Source organism: Erigeron canadensis, chromosome 9, assembly GCF_010389155.1.
Source record: "Erigeron canadensis isolate Cc75 chromosome 9, C_canadensis_v1, whole genome shotgun sequence".
Taxonomy (NCBI): domain Eukaryota; kingdom Viridiplantae; phylum Streptophyta; class Magnoliopsida; order Asterales; family Asteraceae; genus Erigeron; species Erigeron canadensis.
Window position 1 is genome coordinate 28,539,379 of NC_057769.1, and position 20,958 is coordinate 28,560,336.

At 35.1% G+C, this 20,958-nt stretch overlaps 1 protein-coding gene across 1 annotated transcript; it reads right to left on the reverse strand.

The window, feature by feature from the left end:
- Positions 1 to 17,460: 17,460 nt before the first annotated feature.
- On the reverse strand, positions 17,461 to 18,937 carry LOC122583488. The gene is made up of 3 exons (XM_043755886.1): positions 18,718 to 18,937; positions 18,535 to 18,617; positions 17,461 to 18,165 (listed from the first exon to the last, which is right to left on the reverse strand). The coding sequence occupies exons 1-3, from the start codon at positions 18,935 to 18,937 to the stop codon at positions 17,461 to 17,463; spliced, it is 1,008 nt and encodes a 335-aa protein (XP_043611821.1).
- Positions 18,938 to 20,958: the final 2,021 nt, after the last annotated feature.

The window sequence follows — 20,958 nt, forward strand, 5'->3', positions numbered from 1 at the left end:
GGAAAAGGAGTTTATGAGTATGTGAACATAAAGTTTGGAAGTGTACTTGATAAAACTACAGTTCACTCACATTCTCTCGTATTGGGTTAAGGGGTCAACGATGATGGAGGGTGCAAATGTGGACATTCTGTAAGGTATGCGATGGTATTTAAATGTGTGGAGTGCAAGTATGTAATTCATTACAAATGTATATTCAATATAAAATAATAAGTTGTAGGTTCGTTTATTTCTTAGAATTCATGCTTGATTATTGAGATGTATAATAATGGTGGATTTGGTTACTGTGTGAAATGGTATTTGTGTTTGTAAATGGTGGTTATCATTTGTTAAATGGTATTTGTGTTGGTAATGGTGGTTGTCATGCTATTGAAAGAAAATTAGATTAAAGAAATTTACTTTCAGCTAGTCATACGGTGAAAAAGCTTACAAATTCAATACAAATAAGCTTTATATACTTAAACTAATTATTTACATTTGAACCCCCTAAAGTAAAACAAAGTTATAGTTTTTGCCACAAATTATATTTGTAACTTGATAGAATCAGCTAAAGAGCCGAACCAGCATGTTTGGTAAGCAAAACCGAATTAGATTGTGTACTAGCAAGAGTGATAAGCCAAAACCAAACAACCGTTGGTTTCCAGAAACTAAAACCGAACCAAGCATCAAACTTTTTCAAAAAGTACAAGTAGCATGAAGCATATAATCAAACTGGTCACTCAAATAAGCCTAGTATGGCGCACGTAATATAAGCAAGAAAAACTGAACCACCAATATAGAGCTAACCCAATGTAAGTACTAATTAAATTTGTTACTTTCCGAAGTATACTAGCGAGTTTAAGGGTAGTGAAATCACAAAATAGCAAGCTATAAAAAGGACTAGCGAGATGGACAAAGCAAGTTAACAATTAATTACGCAGATAGCAGATTCGGTATTTTCAGTTTTACGTACAAACTACTAAACCTGGATGAGACAAACAGATTAGCAAACCAATCAACTCAAAACAAACTTATGTACCAAACTGAGCCAACATAAAAATAACAAAGTAGCTAGTTGATAGGCAATAGGCTAGACTAAAAAGTACTCATCTAGAGCAAATAACAAGTTAGCAATAAAACTTAGCCGATAAGCTCCAAATTAATCCACAAGTTGGATAAAAGAGTAGCGGACTAGAAATAACAAACGAACGGACTACCAAGATCAACAATTAACTACACACTTATTTAAAAATTAATGAATCAATTGAACGGACGTACTAGAAGTCTAGAATCTAGCACTAAACTATGGAGCAAACAAAGTGCTAGTAGGTATTCCATTCAGGCAATACATCAAACAGTTTGTGTACATTTAATAAAAGTAAACATATCAATTCAAACACTTGTTAACTCATCCAAACAAAATTACTTCTGATAGTGTATCCACCACAATAAAGCTAGCTGATGGGCCAAGTAATGCGCCACATTATAGTCTAATGTGTCACATTGGGCTACGTACTATCCCGTTTTTGGTCTACAATTCCAGTCCAAGATTGGTTGTTTCAAGTATTTACAAGTTGGGATCTCTTGTACGTATATGTATGTATTCGTGAGAATACCTATGTTAATTTTTTTAAATAGTGTGAAAATAAATTGGGCTCTAGCAATACAGTAAAACCTCTATAAATTAATAATGTTGGGACCGAGATATTTTATTAAATTATCGAGATATTATTATATCGATAAGTTAATAAATTATTAATTTAAAGATGTTCATATATCACTTTCAAAATTTTCATATCCAATGTACATTCACACATTAAATGAAACATGAGTCCAAAGCAAATTGCTTTCGACACGATAAAATTCGATTAATGAATTCAATCGGCTCAAGTAATTTAAACGATGTAAACTATGGAGAAGACATTCGTCAACTTGAGAGCTTGATTACGGGTATGTATTACTAGCACAAAATGGATGTGAATGAGTTGCAGGATTATCCTGGTGATAATAATGAATGTTAGTAAGGTTCAAAGCATTTAAGAAATTGTGATGGATACTGTTCAAAATCTAGTTGAGGATCACACAGTAGTTTTGAAATCGATCACTCGAAAAGAAGCATTGCAAGCGGCAAACAACTTACAACTTTTTGTTGCGACAATGTCTTAACTCAAAAATGCAATGTAAAAATATAAAGATATATTCAACATAGATTTAAAGTGACTATAGATTCATTTTTTACTAAACCATATTAAAATTGTAGAATATTTAAGGAATTATTAATTTATAATTTTGATGGGACCTATATAATTACCTTGGGGTTTCAAAAAATTTATACTGGTCCCAAGTTGGGACCGAACATATTATTAGTTTTATCGAGGTTATTAATTTTTCGAGTATTAATTTATAGAGGTTCCACTTTATATGGATCGTTAATTTAGTAAAGGGGAATAACTAGTATGCTTTTAGTAGCATCTATGATACATGTTTCCCTCTCACAATCTTTTAAAAATTTAAACATTGATTTCAATCACATGACTTAATATTTAATATTTTTTAAATGATTTGTGAGAGAAAAAACATGTATCATAGATGCTACTAGAAGCATATTACATGAGGTTATTCTAGTTTGTAGTATTAAATTTGCTATATTACGTTCATATATTGGTGTCTAGATATATATATATATATATATATATATATATATATATATATATATATATATATATATATATATATATATATATATATATATCAATAGTGTTCATACTAGATTTTAGACCCGTGTCCAACACTGGACATAAGATTTATGATATTATCAATATTAGATCTTCATAAATTTAAGTGATAAAAACTTATAATTTTGAAGATATAGTGATATACGGTTCCAAGTGTTACATTTTGCGAGTCGTAATACAATAATCACAGGTTCGTCACTGTCATTGTTTGCTAGGACATATTGATGAAATTGTTTGCCGTAGTCATTCCACAAGACACATGCTATAATAATTTTTCTATTATAAAATTTTTTTAGACCAGTTGTATTCATAATGTGATATTATTATGAAAAGTCATTAAGAATTAAAAAATAAACATACTTGTGATCTTGTACCTAAAATTCAAGTATATGTATCTGATTATGATGCGGGTTCATAATACGAATATGTTTATTTTAAATCACCTATCCTATGATAATTAGATAACAATTAGGATTATTTTCATATTCTTTGATGAGAGTTAAGACTCTAACTTTGAGTGATAATTCTAACTTTAAACATTAGTACGCAAAACTAATATATATATATATATATATATATATATATATAAGGAGAAATTTATGTACCTTTTTTAATGAGAAAATAACATGAATCTTGAATGGAGTTCATATTGTGATCATCTGATGTTCTGTGATCCTATTGTGTTTAGGATAGAACGTTGTCTATCGTCATCTGTTATTATGTTTGAGATATGTATCTAGAGTTCAATTATGTTTATATTAAATATTAAACTAAATATTAATATTTATAATTTATAAAATCTAACCTAATACTCGTATATTATCAAATTGGACGACATTAACAATATTGTATTGCAATACCACTATACGACATTTATATGTATCAATTTATAATATATATAATATTTTCTTATAAGCTAATATTTATCTTTTACCATGTAGTCGACATTGATATTTGCATGTGCAAGTCTATTTTAGTTTATATAACAAAAAATCAAGAAAAGTCAAAATTAAAAATTTGAGAAAATCGAGATATATGATTACGCGGATTGTTTATCACATTTTAAATTGTTAAATATATAAAATTAAATGTAAAAGATGTAAGTAAACACAAATTTAAAGAATATATTTCTTGAACATTGAAAACATATACTCCGTATTATATTTCATCTTTTGAATAATATTTTGTAGACAATATTTTAAGGCTGAAATTAAATATAAATTAAGTATTCAGGGATAAAAAGTGTAAAATATGATGGAAAACAAAAAATGTTAATTAATGAGACTTTATTTACAAATTAATATAAATACTAATATAATAATTATTTGGATATTTATTATTAAGATTTTTAATTTATAATTAATCTAAACGATGACATAAGCGAGAGTTAATTTGATAAAATTGAACGATTTGATTGGTTACTAAAGAGTATATTTCTTGAACATTGAACACACATCTATACTCCCTATTATATTTCATCTTTTGAATAATTTTTTGTAGACATTATTTTAAGGCTAAAATAAAATATAAATTAAGTATTAAGGGATAGAAAGTGTAAAATATTGATGTAAAACAAAAAGGAGTAAATTAATGAGACATTTTTTACAAAGTAATATAAATACTAATATAATAATTTTTTGGATAATGATTATTAGGATTTTTAATTTATAGTTTATCTAAATGATGACATAAGTGAGAGTTAATTTGATGAAATTGTACGATTTGATTGGTTAATAAGTAATTAGTTCAACTGTCTTATAGTATATATTAAGATTAAAATGCATTCTATTATTATTATTATTAACTATACTAGATTATTACCCATTTACCCGCGTAATACGCGGAAAACATATATAACTAATGACATGTTAAATTTTTATAATATCATAAGTTGATATGAAGTTACATTAGTGGTCGTTTAGATTTAGGTTAACAATGACAAGACAGTTGAAAAATGGATATATCATCTATCAGAGGTTCCGCTAAGTAAGGTTTTCGTTTCTTTGGATGCCTTTCATTCATCCGGATATGTTTACACTGTTATTGTACTTGTGCTTTAACGTTTTGCTCGAATAATTTAGTTATACACTAAAATTACTAAGCAATTCAATTATCAATATATATATATATATATATATATATATATATATATATATATATATATATCGCATGTTGTGTTAATATAAGTTAAAATTATGCATAAAATTATTGCAATTTTCAAACAATTATTTTTCTGATGTTTAATTGTGATAGTTTACTATATACCCCATATTTGTTTTTTAGTGTTTTATTAAGAAGACCAGTTTGACATCTGGTCCAGTTTTCAAAGCATTGATTTAATAAAAATATTACTCCCTACGTCCCATTAGAAGTGTCTTGTTTTGAATATTCAAAAATCTTTATTTATCAACTTTGACTTTAATTATCTTTGTTTATGTTATATAATAGTTGATGAAAGTTATATGTTTTGATTGAGTTTTAGATATATTTCATTTGGTATTAATTTCATCAGAAATTATATAACACAAAAAAATATATACAAGGCCAAAGTTAATAAATCAAGACTTTAAATATTCAAAATGTGACACTTCTTATGGGACGGAGGGAATATATGATGAAAATCCTATAAAAAATCCTTATAACCAAATTTTATTCGTTATATATAAAAATTGTATAAAAAAATATAATTAAATAAAAACGTATTACATTAAAAAGAAACTTTTATTGTTAAAAAATTAAAAATTAGTTTTAAAGAAAAAAAATGATGTAAAGTATAAAAATATTAGTTTCCATAATTATATCATTAAAAACACTATTATTATGTCTACAAACTTAAATAAACAAATAATATGAATTCAAAATTATTAAAGTTAAATTACATTTTAAAATAGTTAAATAAGGTATATGACATAATCATTTAATCTAATGGCTCAAATATTAAAAGTTGAACTTTATTTAAGGATCCATATTTCTCCAATTATAAATTAATATTTCTCTTTTATATATATTTTGAGATAATTATGTCGAAATTTGTGTTGTTGCATGTAGGTGAGATTAAAGGATATCTAAGGGCTATATTTAACGTGTATAAAACAACTTGTACCTTCCATATTAAAAGCCCACCCCCTGATTTTAATGATAAATGTAACACCCCGAGCTAGGCTCGAAATGCACCAAAAAGCATGACACAAGATGGAATTATCGTAGAACGAGACTATATGAACATAAAAGGATTCCGTGAACCCAACATTTAGATTACAAGATACAAAAGCACAAGGAGCGTACAACCATCAGAGTTTTACAAAAATGATATCAAAAGATGGCTCATGATCCTAAGCGAGTCCCATCAATGGGAAATGAATCACGGATCCATGGTCATAGTCCAATTTCTAGCAATGCAATCAAGCTCTTGGGTTATCTTGGTTACGTGAAAAGTGTACTAAACAATGTCAACACTGGGTTGGTGAGTTCGTAGAAAAGAAGGAACAAGAACACGTACTAATGCCATCCATCACATACACAAACATAAAGAACAAGAATTTAGACATCAATTAAGTATCTAACATGACCAATGATCTCACACTTGCACACAATGTCCCTCAATTGTTCTCATGTCATCCATAATTGTCATCAAGTACGTATCATACCCGTATAATGTCATCAAGCACTAAAAGTGCCCGTTTGTATTGTCATCATGACCCTCATTTGCATTCATTGCACATAAATTGATCATCCATGACCATCATTGTCCACACATAACCAAACGCCGTGTGTATATACTTCGTATGACACTACTTTTGAAAGGCCTTTGATGTTTATATATAGGGTCACCCGCAGCCTTCCCACCATATCTCCAACCTTTCAAAGGCATTATCATCCTCCATATATACCCAACTATCCTAAACAAACTCATCATACATAAACAAGTAACCATACAACGAAAACACATAATTGCACGTCATCAAAACCTTCACACAACATGTAATTTACAAATTGTCATCATGCACGAAGTACACTTTTCAGCCCGACTCTTAAAAGAGTAAGGGAAGCTACGAAAACTCACCTTTGCCTTGCAAATGTTAAGGTTAGAATGAGTTACAACGTCAATTGTTCACCAAACGTTCCCGACCTATCAATGTATAACATAACGTCATCAATGTCATCCCTAATCCCTAGGACAAGTTGGTCTAGTGGTTCAAGTCAAGTCGCTAACCCACAGACACTACAATAATCTTCCCAAGTAAGAACAAGATACTTTGGCTCGACATTTTTAAAAATGAAGAAAGATTCGACCCAAATGATTGTTACCACAAGAAACTAGATTCTCATATGATTCTAACGATAGGTCATATGGCTCGATTGGACTTACGGATCAAAAGTTATAAACCTTTCAAAATGTTATAAAAACTAGTCCTTAACGGGAGTTACCAAAAGTAACGGCCATCACGCCCTTCAGGTACTAACGGCCATTACCAAGACTAACGGCCATTACACGTCCTTCAGATACTAACAGCCATTAACAAGACTAACGGCCGTTACAGGGGCAGCCGTTACGGGGGGGGGGGGGGGGGGCAAATGACTAACGGCCATTAAGATCCCTAAGGGGCGTTATGGCCTGCAAATTTTTCCAAGATCGATCCAAAACCCATTTCAACTCAAAATCTTGACACAAGGCTCTAATTAGGAGTTCATAAACTAAATTTTTGACATACATAACATGTTTTAACTTCAACCAACACAATCCATTTCAAAACTTGATCCATTAACACAAATCTTTGCTTAAATTCGGCCATAAACAACCCAAGAACACCCACATTTCGATTTTTGACTTCTTGTTGATTAAGGATACTTTTAAATCGATTTTTGAACATAAATAGACAAAACCCACATCAAAAACACACTTATTAACACCCATTTTTGCTCAAAATAGTTTTTGACCAATCCAAACCCTAATGAAACCCTAGCTTTGAACCCAAATCGATTTTCACCCGAATTCGACCAAGGACACTTAGATTTAATTAAGAGACATGCTTAACAACTTGAAATAAGGAATTTGGGCTAGAGATCACTTACCAAAACTTCCACAAGCAACCAAACCCGAATTTGACCTAAATGGAGCTTTTTCTTGCACTTGAAACCTTGAATTTTTGATATGATGCTAGAATGATGATGAGGATGATGATTTTGTTATGATTCTACTTGAACCCCATTAAATTTATGAATTAAGATAGAGAGAGATTGAGAGCTTGAGTGTGTGTGTGTGTGTGTGTTTGTAAGTAAATTAGAGAGAGAAAGAGATGGAGAAATGGGTGGGGGAGAAAGGGATAGGGTTGGGTTAACTTGGGTGGGTTATGGTTTGGGCACAACCCATGGGTAGGATCCATTTACATTTTACTAGTTAGCTTGAATGTCATTTAAGTAAAAAAAATCGATTAACACCTATTAATTATCTCGACTAGCACATAATTCTCAACTTGAATAATAAATTGACCCATATGAACACATTGCACCCAATTGAACCTTAAATTGCACTAGAACATTTATTGATTACTAATGCTTAGTCAAAATGTACACATAGTCAAATAGTCAAAAGTCACGATTGTTACAACAAATGTAGAAATAATTTATGCACCTTAAACACAGTCCTAAGGGCTATATTTAGTAAACCCCATACTTTAATTGTAATGCAATAAAAAGAAATTAATTCAAAAAAATGAAATAAAGAGAAATGTAATAAGTGAAATATCTAATAGATTACATTGTCGATAACAATAAAAAAAAAATTGACCTCAGAAGATATGAATGAACAATTTGTTTTTTTTTTTGGTACATAGTTGCCAAAAAAACCTTTTTATTCATGTGTGTCAAACTATCAATTACATACTGAATGAAAACAAAATATATAATTATTATTTTCTCTTAGAAAAAAACCAATAATATGTTGGAACAAATACCTTGCTCTCTTCAATTATCTAAAAAGGGTACAACTTTTTAAAATGTAAAATACCAAACTTATAATTGAACCGTATGGACAAATATTAAGCAACGAATAAATGTTGACACTTGATTAGGTTATTTGACTTCAAAGATAACATCGAGAGCTTTTATGGAGTAGGTGTAGAGTAAAGCACATGGTATAAGGAGGAGACGGGGTTTGTCGTGTTGCGTCACATTTCAAAGATAACGTAATGGTTAACACTTGATTAGGTTATTTTCATTTTTGATATTAAAAAAATATGTTTTAATATACTTGGTTAAGTAAGGCGGAGGCGGTGGAGGGAACGAGGGGTGAAGGGGGCAGGGTCGGGGGCGTCGGGGGAGAACTAATATAATTTGAGGTTTTTCAATTTGAAAATGAAAAACAATAAAAAAAACAAAGTTTTTTAATTTCCGTTAGAAAAGTGAAAAACAATATGTTTTATGCTTTTTTGATACACTTTTTTTAAAATTACTATAATTGGAACGCGATTTTTGTTTTTTGATTGAAAAAAAAAATGAAAAACAAAGACTGTTTTTTCCAACTAAACGCTCTCTAGATACTGTGCAGTTTACGTTGGGAAAAAAAATAAAAAATGACAACCCACAAGTTAATAATGTCTTATGTTAAAGAATGGTTTTGTATGGTTTGTGTTTTTAAGGATAAAACAAGTTCACATGTAGCCATTTAGGTTAAGGATGGCGTTGGTGATTTCATCAATAAATAAACTGTTATACGCATATATGATAGTACATAGTACTACTAGCTTTTCTCAAAAATGTAACATCAGTAGCAGCTAGCTATTTAATTATTATATCACTTTGAAGGTCACAATCACAGCTCAATTAATTGATTGTTAATGCTCAAGATGAATCCGTAATTGTAATTTAGCCGAGAGACCCCGAGGCTATTTCTATCAAACTTTTGTAAAGAATAAGTAGTTTGATAGATAACAAACAAAAGAAACCAAACGATAAATTTTTTTTCTCTTATCAAGTACAAATACCTTTCTCACCAATGTGAAATCCTCTACAAAGAAATCAACTTCAGATCGAAAAAGTAAAATACCAAATGATGACGTACCCTCCCAGTGGTACGAAGGACCTAACTCTATGGTACGAAGGGTCATCTGTCATGAAGGCTTTTTACAAATAACATAACGAGATAAGGATCATTCTTCTACAAATTCGGGATTTGGCCTTATCATCTCCGATGGATAACTAAGGAAATTATATCTCCAACCTAAGACTTAGGAAACCCTAAGTCGCCTACTTGTTCTCCAAGAAAATCTTCTTCTATATAAAGAGGAAGACGGAGCCCACATAAGACATCCAAGATCACACAAACCACGAATAAGTTCACTTGGCGTAAAGAGGCAAAACTCTACCAATGGGGAATTGCCAATAAACGACCGTATTCACCTTAAATCAACCATCACTCTAATCTCGGATTCGATGCACAAACATTTGGTGCCATCCGTGGGACCCTATACTTAGATCTCACCACCACTTTGAATCCTGTTTTTTTGTATCGAGTCGAGGAGAATGGCTGACGTCCAGCCGGGATTTGGGCAGAGCTCTCAGCAAACGACCGAGAATATTCACTGGGATCAGCAGGGGCTTCAGGTTGGATCACATCATGAGCAATTTTCAGCAGATCGTCAACAACAATGTTGGGGTCAGCAATGACCTTATCTAGGTAAGGAAAGATAACGTCTCTCCACTTCTGGTCAGCAACTTCAAGGACATGAGAGGCAGTAGGAATAAAATCTCCCCTGCACTGTAAGTCACATTTGCCTTCCGCAGCAAATTCCTCCAACACAGTAGACCTCTCATCAGCTCTCTCTCGGCTGAAGTTAGCTCTCCCAACAATTGACCAACCTTATCACTATACAACAACGACCTGCCGACATAAGGAATTACCTATGTAACCAACCTGATACGATCTTGTTTCATACTCTCAATCTGATCACGCAACAGCCTGCTGCTTTCACGTTCATCAGCAAATTCTTGTTGCAACTTCAACACAGCTTCATCATGGACAACAACATCCGCCTTCAACACGTTTACTTACTGCTTCAAGCTTTGGACAATGTCAGATGACTCCACAGTGGTAACAAACCGGGCCTCCCTAGATTTCAAATCTTCAACAATGGCAGCTAGTGACTGCACCTCTAGACTCTTGGACCTTAGATCAATGGACATCCTGGAAAAACGCCTGGCAATAATAGCATCAAGATAGGTATGGAACTGACGATCCTTTTTGAAGACCCGGAGAAAAGTTTCATTATCCATGCTGTCAATCTTCTTGACATCCTCAGCATTCATGTCCTCACCATCCAACCAAGTAAGGATCTCCTGCTCGTGAAGATCTGTAAGAAAAGAGAAAATTAACACATCAACGTAGTAGGTCATTAATAGATAAATAAAGGGTCATACCTGTCTGGGGAACAGAGGACCTGCGGATTTCAGGCTCTTTTGGAGTATCACCAACCTTCCTCCTCTTTACACGACCTGCAACAGACTGGGTAATGAGAACTTCCTTCTTTTTCTTCCTAGCAGCAGAGACACTAGTAATTTCAACTTCAGACATGTCGATATTCAGAATAGGGGGATCGACAGCACTCGACACTTCTGGGTCATCACTCTGAACACCCGAAGAACCAACATCAGCAACAAGACTACCTTGCCTTTCAATACAAGGAACCTCAGTTACCTTCACACCTTTCCTGACAAATTTCCTAAAAGTCATATCTACAAAAGCAAAAGAAGCACAACGGTCAGAAACACTAAATCAGCAAAGGCTACCGAAAACAACATACCAGATCCTTACCATCTATATCTACACCACCAGGCAATGTATCAGTCAACTTCGCTTTGTACAACACGACATCAGGATATAAAAACGACTTGAATAGGGTGCAATCGAATTTCACGACACAAATCATCGATCACATATTCAGGGAAGGGATTTTCATATTTTTCATGTTTACACAATAACTTCCTATCAGTAACGGATTCATAGCCACTTGGAAATAGAGATACCTTCATAAATAGAAAGTCACTTTTCCAATCACGGATATCCAAACCACCCCTTTTAAAACACCCAGCTTTCGATCGGTTACCCACTGTAACTCAATCACCAAAGGGACATGTTTGGACAAAGTACCTAAATAGCTCTAACGACGGTTCACCGCCATATACCCTACACATTACTTCAAAAGCAACTATTCTCGACAAGCCTAGTGGTGTTATTGTGGAGATGTGGACATCAAAGAAATCAAGCACAGTAAGCATAAAGGGGGAAAAACGGTACCTAACATTACCCTCAGTCATGGACTTAATATAGAAACCGACATACCCATCAGGGGGAGTAAGAACATTATCACCATCAGAGGGAATCAAAAAAGATGATATTTTTCCAGGGAAAAACCTATCAACGAATTTATTCAATCGCGACCATATTACGGTCGATTCAGTTGTCTTGATGCCTCCTTTTGACATCAGAATATGATAATCACAAAGATAAACACAAAGATGCAAGAAAAAGAGGGAGAAAACCACGTACCTACTGTGTTAATCGGAAGAGGGACAAATCGAAAACCCTAGGAGAGAGAGGGGATATTTTTGGAAGCAGAAAAAATAAAAGAACAGGACGAAGATCGAATTTATATATGAGGTTGCATGAAGATCGCAACCGTCCATAAGTCTTCTAGGGATACGCGCTCATCTACCCCTTTAATTATCTTTCAAATCAAATAAATTAAAGGCGGTTTAACAATTTTACACAAAATACCTCTGAAGATTGTGACGAAGCACATACTAGTTCAACGCAATGATTATTTAGAAAAAATCATCACCTTGGACTGGGGGGCTTGATGACGTACCCTCCCAGCGGTACGAAGGACCTAACTCTATGGTACGAAGGGTCATCCGTCACGAAGGCTTTTTACAAATAACATAACAAGATAAGGATTATTCTTCTACAAATTCAGGATTTGGCCTTATCATCTCCGATGGATAACTAAGGAAATTATATCTCCAACCTAAGACTTAGGAAACCCTAAGTCGCCTACTTGTTCTCCAAGAAAATCTTCTTCTATATAAAGAGGAAGACGGAGCCCACAGAAGACATCCAAGATCACACAAACCACGAATAAGCTCACCTGGCGTAAAGAGGCAAAACTCTACCATTGGGGAATCGCCATTAAACGACCTTATTCACCTTAAATCAACCATCACTCTAATCTCGGATTCGGTGCACAAACACCAAACTTATCGTCGAACGTATGTTGACGAATATTGATACACTACGGTTATTTCGTTTCATTAAAAGGAACAAATTAAGAATAATGTAACATCATATCAAGAGCTTTAATGGAGTGAAGATAGAGTAAAGCACATGTTTACAAAATTAAACACATTTTGTTCTCATGACACCTGATAAAACTTACAAGTCACAAGAGTCCAATTGGTTTGATATGATCAATCTAGTAATAAATTAAGAGCGAACATATCCATAATCGCTACGTACGTGACTTGTTTACTAAACATGCATCAATTATAAAAAATGCTAAAATGATATCCATGGAGAATGATTCAAGACAAGGAGAGAGTGACCAAAGTGTAATATACTTCAAACTTTTTAATCATGTATTTTTATTATTTGTACTCTTAGCCATGAGAAATCTCTGTATAATTAATTTCCGTCTACATAACTGACATAGTTGATGTTAATTACTCGATGCTCACATAATCCGTTGGATTTTTGTGGTGGTCTACTATTGTTCCTACCAATTAAGTTTGATTAAATGGTTTCACTGTGTATCTGAAAATGGTTTGATTGGACTTGTTCTTAATTAAAGCTACGAATTGACCCACATTGTTTTGACACCTTTGAGTATCTTAATTTCAGGTAATTAGGGAGTGCTAGCTTAAAGGCTTAGAGTAGCATAGCTGGACTTCAAGATTTATTGAATATGCATCGTTAGACTCTGACACGATTTGTCGGATTGCTTTCTTTTGTATGAGACTTATTTGTTGTATTCTTCTTTTAGTACTTATGCAAATTGTAAAGCCTTATACGGAAATCATATAATTTCTCTGTGTAATATCCATATTATGCAATGTCTCTTGAATTGCATCTTATACGTATTATAGTTTGCGTGTCAATAGTTTTTTTCAAAGCATGTAGCATCTTAATTATTAATACCTATTTTTTGACACTTCTAAATGTCATACCTGGTCAATTTAACACTTAAAAATCAAGTATGTAAGATGATCAAGTATTTAAAGTTTAGCCAAGAGACCAAAATTTACTAGTCGTATCATCATCAAAGAATCTTTTAATAAGAATGATTTTTAATCAAATATTTTCTCTTAGAAAATTAGTAAACCGATAACATGTGGGAACATATACTCTTGCTCACTTAAGCAATTATTTGGAAAAAAAAAACAGTGAAAATTTCATTAGATCTTCCTGTGGTTTGTTGTTTTATCAATTTTCGCTCCTGTCGTTTTTTTTATTATTACTTCACCATGTGGTGACTTTTTGCTTCATTAGACACCCCTCCCTCTAACGTCCGTTTAATGTCATCCATTAACCCCCTCATGTGCAACGCACACAAGGGTATTTTAGTCTTTTCAACCTCTTGTCTCATTCCCCAATTATTTTTCTCCCACAAATATATCTATATGTATATAATATAATATCTATATCAAAGTGTATTAATATCACAAAGATACATATCTAAATACAACCAATGATCATACATCTCAATAATCTTATATCTATGTTTTTCAACAACAAGCAACTCTTTTTTCTCTCACTACTCCTTTCTTTGATTAACACACACGCTTACTGTGTACAACAATAACAAGGCCCAATCCATGAGCAGGGTACGGGGGAGGTAATTAGTATATTAGATTATATTTGATATGTCTTATAGTATGGGGTTCTTAGTGTAATTATCTACTTTATATATATACCAGACATCTTGTAGTCGTATTGGCAATGAATATACAAAACATACAACTTTTTGTTATGGTATCACAGCCATAAGGGTAAAACCCTAGATCCTTTTTTGGGGGGAGGGGGGGTGGTCGACATTCAAGGCAGCAACCTTCTTCCCCACAAAGACAACTGCTTTCACTCTATATTACCATGGCTACGCTTGCAACCATTACCCAACAAGATAAAACCATACACCACAAATTTGCCTTCAAATTAACCCCTACTAACTATGGCTTCTGAAAGTCAATGCTTGAAGCCTTTTTAACCACTCATAATCTGTTTGGATATATCGATGAAACGATTCCGTGTCCACAAAAAACCCTTACTGATAAAGAAACAAACACTCAAGGACGGGACCCAAATTATGCCAAGTGGATCTCCAATGATGCACACGTGCGTATGTTACTCATGTCTACTATGTCTGAATCCTCCTTTCAACATGTACGCGGTTCCACGTCACGCGAGTTGTGGTTATCTTTGGAAACAGCCTACGCCCCCACACTTCATCACAGGAATATACCCTTAAAACGCAGATTTTGAAGATCCAGAGGAAAGGGGATGAATCTACAGACGCTTATCTCACGAGGGCACAAGAATATGCCGATGCCCTAGCAAACATTGGTGAACCTATGAAAGACAAAGATCTGGTGCTGCTTGTTATTTCTGGCTTAACCGAAGAATACAATGCTTTTAAGTCCACCATCCTTGCAAGACCAACTCCAATTGTTTTTTTTTTTTTTAACTCAAAGGTTTGCTGGCAAATCTGAACTACATGATTCAAAAGCATGTTGTCGACACTTCTCCTGTTTAGGCCTTCACTGCTGCCACCACCACTCCCCAACACAACAACATGACCACCACTATCCCCAACGACACCCTTCAAGCACTCCAACAACTAGTGAGTCGCCTCGGTTTTCAACTACAGCCCTCAACTGCCCCATCTACACACCAAAACTCACAATCCTATTTTACAAACCGTTCCAGCAACAATCGGAGACAAAACAACAGACGTGGTGGTCGCAACAACAATAACAACAGCAACATGAATCATGGTGGCGGCCAGCGTGGTAATTTCAGTTGGGAAACAAACGAAAACACCGTGTACGGCTCATGTAACAGGTGTGGTATAACCCATGTGCCTATTGAGTGTCCACATTGAGACCACTCTACTTTCCGGTCTAGACAGCCATCAGCCAACTATGCTAACTATGTTGATACATGCTCCAACTATGCCGATACACGCTCCCAGATGACCACTAATACATGGCTTCCCGATTCAGGATCAAACAATCACGTGGCTCCAGATTTCACGGGGTTTTACACTTCTGCCCCATACTTCAGTAATGATCACTCACATGTTGGCAATGGTAAGGGACTCCCCATTCTTCACATTGGTTCATCTACTATCTATTCTCCTAACAAAGTTTTTCGTTTAAGGAATGTTCTTCACGTTCCTAAAATTAAAAAACGTCTTTTATCAGTTCAACAATTTTGTCGTGAACCAGATTCCCTTACCATTGCCAACCGAGATCCAAAATGGCGCTCTGCTATGCAAGATGAGTATATTGACCTTGTGCGCAATGGCATGTGGTCTTTGGTACCTCGTGTTCCCAGGTCCAATATAGTTCCATCTAAGTGGGTTTATAAAATTAAAAGGAACCAATCAGGTAGTATTGTGCGCTACAAAGCGCGACTTGTTGCAAAAGGGTTCAGTCAACAGTCCGGCATTGACTACACCGATACCTTTAGCCCGGTGGTTAAGTCCACAACCATCCGTGTTGTTTTGTCTATTGCCATCACCAACAGTTGGCCTCTTCGTCAACTAGATGTGCAAAATGCGTTTTTACATGGTGATCTTCATGAGACAGTCTATCTACAACAACCAGAGGGGTTTGTTGATACTTCCAAACTGAACCATGTTTGTCATTTGCACAAAGCTTTATATGGGCTTAAATAGGCTCCTCGAGCGTGGTTCCATCGGCTCTCACAAGCTTTACTATCTATTAGTTTTAAGGGGTCTAAAACCGACCCTTCTCTCTTCATTTATAGTACAAATGGCACACTTTTATACATGCTAGTTTATGTTGACGACATCATTTTGACAGGTAACAATTCCAAAGTTATTGATCAGATTGTACATCAGTTGGGCTGTTCATTTGCTATTCAAGATATGGGGTCTCTTTTTTATTTTTTGGGTGTTGAAGTTATCCACCATGGTTCTGATTTTCTTCTTTCACAGCAAAAATATATTACTGACTTGTTGGCACGGGCTGGTCTAGCTTCAGTAAAGGTTGTTTCTTCTCCGCTAACTACCTCTGCCTCTTTATCTAATACGGATAGTTCACCTTTCTCGGATCCAGTTCAATGTCGTAGTATTGTTGGGGTCATGTCCTCCTAAGCAATTTGGGGTCAACAACGCTAGAGTAACCTCCCCCCTTGGTTTGGGAGGCCAAACCACTACGGAGGTCACAGAGAAACCAAATCTAAGTAAAAAGTCTAAAAATAACCTATTCCCATATGCCTTTCCCTTCTTATCCGCTTCCTCCGCCATGAATTTTTTATTTTATTTTTTTTTCTCTTGGGGCCTTCCTTAACCAGTCTTTCCACCTTCGTCGACCTACCTCTCCTCCTGTCGAGTCAAATCCCTTTTTAGCCTCGAATCCCCTTAGTTGGGCCCAATCCCCCTGACCAACCGTCCTTCACATCCTTGGGCAAGGCAATATGGGAAAAGAAGTCTATCTTAGTGAATCCTACCCTAACCTACTCCTCTACTCTAATCCTAGTTCTCCAGATCGTCCTATCTAACATCATGTCCTCTGAAAAGTCAAGCTCTATAAGGTCCTTCGCTAGTCGATCCTCCCACCTTATCTTAGGCCTTCCCCTCCTTCGAGTGCCGTCAACTTCAATAGATTTCGCTCTCCTTAGTGGTGTTGTTTGGTCTCTTCTCCTAACATGGCCAAACCATCTCAGGCGTCCTTCCCTTAGCTTGTTTATGATGGACCCTACTTCTAGCTCGGATCTAAAAGCTCCCGTGGGGATCCTGTCTGCTAGGGTCTTCCCGCAAGCCCACCTTAGCATCCTCATCTCAGCCACCCCCACCCGGGACGCTTGGGCTTTCGTCATCGGCCACCATTCCAACCCGTATAACATAGCCAGTCTAGTATCTACTATGTAGAACTTGCTTTTCAGTTTTAGCGGAGTCCTCTTGTCGCACATGACTCTTGTAGCTCCTCTCCACTTCATCCATCCCGCTTGGATCCGATGTGTCACGTCTTCATCTATATCCCCAGATTTTTGTATCACTGATCCCAGGTATCTAAAAGACTCATTTGGACACGGTATCAGCTCGCCAATGCGAATATCCTCATCCCCATTTTTTCTTATCTCCTGCTTATCGAAGTCACATCGTAGGTATTCTGTCTTTTCTCGGCTCACGCGCAAACCATTGTCTTCAAGTGCTTCTCTCTACGGAAGTGCAAATGGCCCGAACCGCGACCCCCGAATGCATGAAAATCGAAACCATGACCTAGCCTGTGAAGGTCCGGGCCGGTTCGGTTCGGTTCGGGTACGGGTGGGTCGCAGGCGGGTCACGGGTTTCCTTCATTTTTTTTCGGTTTTTGCCTTCACCCGACCCGACCCGTGTGACCCGTGACCCGCGAAAACCACAAATGCGTGACCCGTGACCCGGCCCGTTTGGGCTTTGGGCCGGTTCCTGGTCGGGCGCGGGTCAACGGTTTTTTACTCATCCCTACTTCTCTCCATTTCTCTAACCTACGGTTTAGCTCCTCTATCGATCTCGACATGAGCGCGATGTCATCGGTGAAAATCAAACACCACGGTAGTTCCTCCTGTAGTCCACACGACTACGGTAGTTCCTTCTATAGTCCACAAGATAACTCGTCTAAGATTAACGCTTACTGTGTGTATATTCAAAATATACATACAAAAATATGTACAGATTTGTTACAACAAACTTCACTTTACAAATTAAATGTGATGGGAAGTGGTATCTCTTACTTGAATCCATCGACGACGTTGAATTAGAACCCACTAACGGTGGGGTTGGATGGCCAGAGGCGGCGGTTGGGTGGCCGGAGGTGGCTAGAGGTAGTAGGGTCGGTTTTTGGGATTTGGGTTTCTCGTTCTTCTTATCATCATCATCATCATCATCATCATCATCATCATCATCCTCGTCAAAACAAGATGTTAAGAACAAAGACGTACCAGATCTTTCCATCTTCAAAAAAAACTAAAAACCTTATAAAAAAAAAACAACCTCCCTGACATCCTTTCCATCTTCTCCATCACCCCACCGCCGAGATCTTTGGCTTCTCTACCACCTCGTCGCCGTCGAGTTGAAGTTATTAAAAAAAATCGGTGGTGGTGGTGGTGGTGTGGGATGATGATAGTGGGTTGCGGCTTGGATGGTGGTGTTGCCGGAATGATGACGACCGCGGGATAATGGCGGTGGAATAAAGACAATGGCGTTGGTCCGATTAGCGAGTTTCGTCTGCAAGTAGCCTCAATCTCATCACCACTCATCCTTTTTCTTTTTTGATGTAGGTCTAAAAAGGAGTGTGTGCTTTTTGTTTCAAGGGTTGAATGGTTAAGATGATATCATAGATCTGATAGACAGATAGAGGTATGAACATGATTTAGGTTTATATACATATATATCTACTACATTATAAAGCATTTTCTCCCTCCAAAATTTTAATTTTACATAAGTGAAAACCCCAAAATACCCCTATCACTTATTCATAATACCAATATCAACCACTCATTTTTTTCTCTCTACTCAAATCTCAATCAATTTTTTTTTCTCTCTCCTCCTTAAATCATTTATTCCTCCAATTTATTCAAAATCTTTTATCTCAAAAACCATAAATCGATACATTATAAAAGTTATATGGGTGTTCTTAAAATTTAATGCTCTTTCATTAGAGATGTCATTCGATATGCTTTCGACGAATTTTTACATCCGAGGGTGGACCCCGTACGGCTAAGGCAATTGGCTATCACACTCTCTGACATATCACAACCTATGACCTATCACCCTACCATCATATCGCCACAACGCGCGGGTACTTACTCTTGTATAGATAAGAGTGTTTTGTTTTGTTTGAATATGATATAGGTTTATTATTTGGTGTTTGGATTTGGAAAATCTTATGAACTTTGATCTGAAAAGTAAGATAGAAAAGGAGAAGAGAGTGTTTTTGGGGGAAAAAATAGATTTGATCTGATTGTTTGAAAGGGGAAGGTGAAATGGGTGTTTTGGAAGCAAAATGACTAAGTTACCCTTATGTGTAGTGCACATGAGAGCTTTGACAGAGCCACACTAACGTCCGTTTGAGAGAGGGGTTTCTAATGATACAAAAAGTCACCACAGGGTGAAGTAATGATAAAAATAACGACATTAACGAAAATTGATAATACAATAAACCATAAGGTGATCTAATGAAATTTTCTCAGCTTTATATAAAGTAAAAATACCAAAATTATAACAATTGAACGATGTGGACGAATATTGATGAACGATTAAATGTGTTATCTTTTGTTAGGTTTCAATCAAAGAACAAAGAATAACGTAACATCAAGAGCTTTAATAATGGAGTGAAGATAGAGTAAAGCACATATAGTTTTACAAACCACCACGTCCAAAGTTATACACAATTGGTTAGATATCGATCGAACGATCTAGTAATAAAGAACGAAAATAACCATGACCGATACACTTATTTATTGATTTATTAAACATACATCATGAAAATAAAAAGATCGAGAAAATGAAAAGTTTGTTTTGAATCATGTACTTTTATTTTCTTCGGTTACGGCATGAAAAACGGTAATATTTGTGTACATATAACTTGCATTAATGTAAATGCTAGCAGTTCGAAATTGAAACAAAATAAATTAAATAAAGTAAAAAATACGGAGTATTAAGTAAATTACTGCAAAATCCTTCTTGTAAAACCCACATATGTTCATTCATCCTTAGCTTGCACATATATCTGCTTATACCCGGCCAAGTTCAGCTTTGTGTACGTATATAAAAGCAAGTGTTGCCAGACTGATCACATGATATATATATATATATAGATCGATACGCTATATATACATGTGCTCAAATTTATCATGATATATAGTTCGCCCGTGAGATTGTATATAAAACAAAAAAATACAAAAATCCAGAAACGATCGATATTAATTTTGACAATGTAAACCACAAACGATATTATTATTATTATTGTTGTT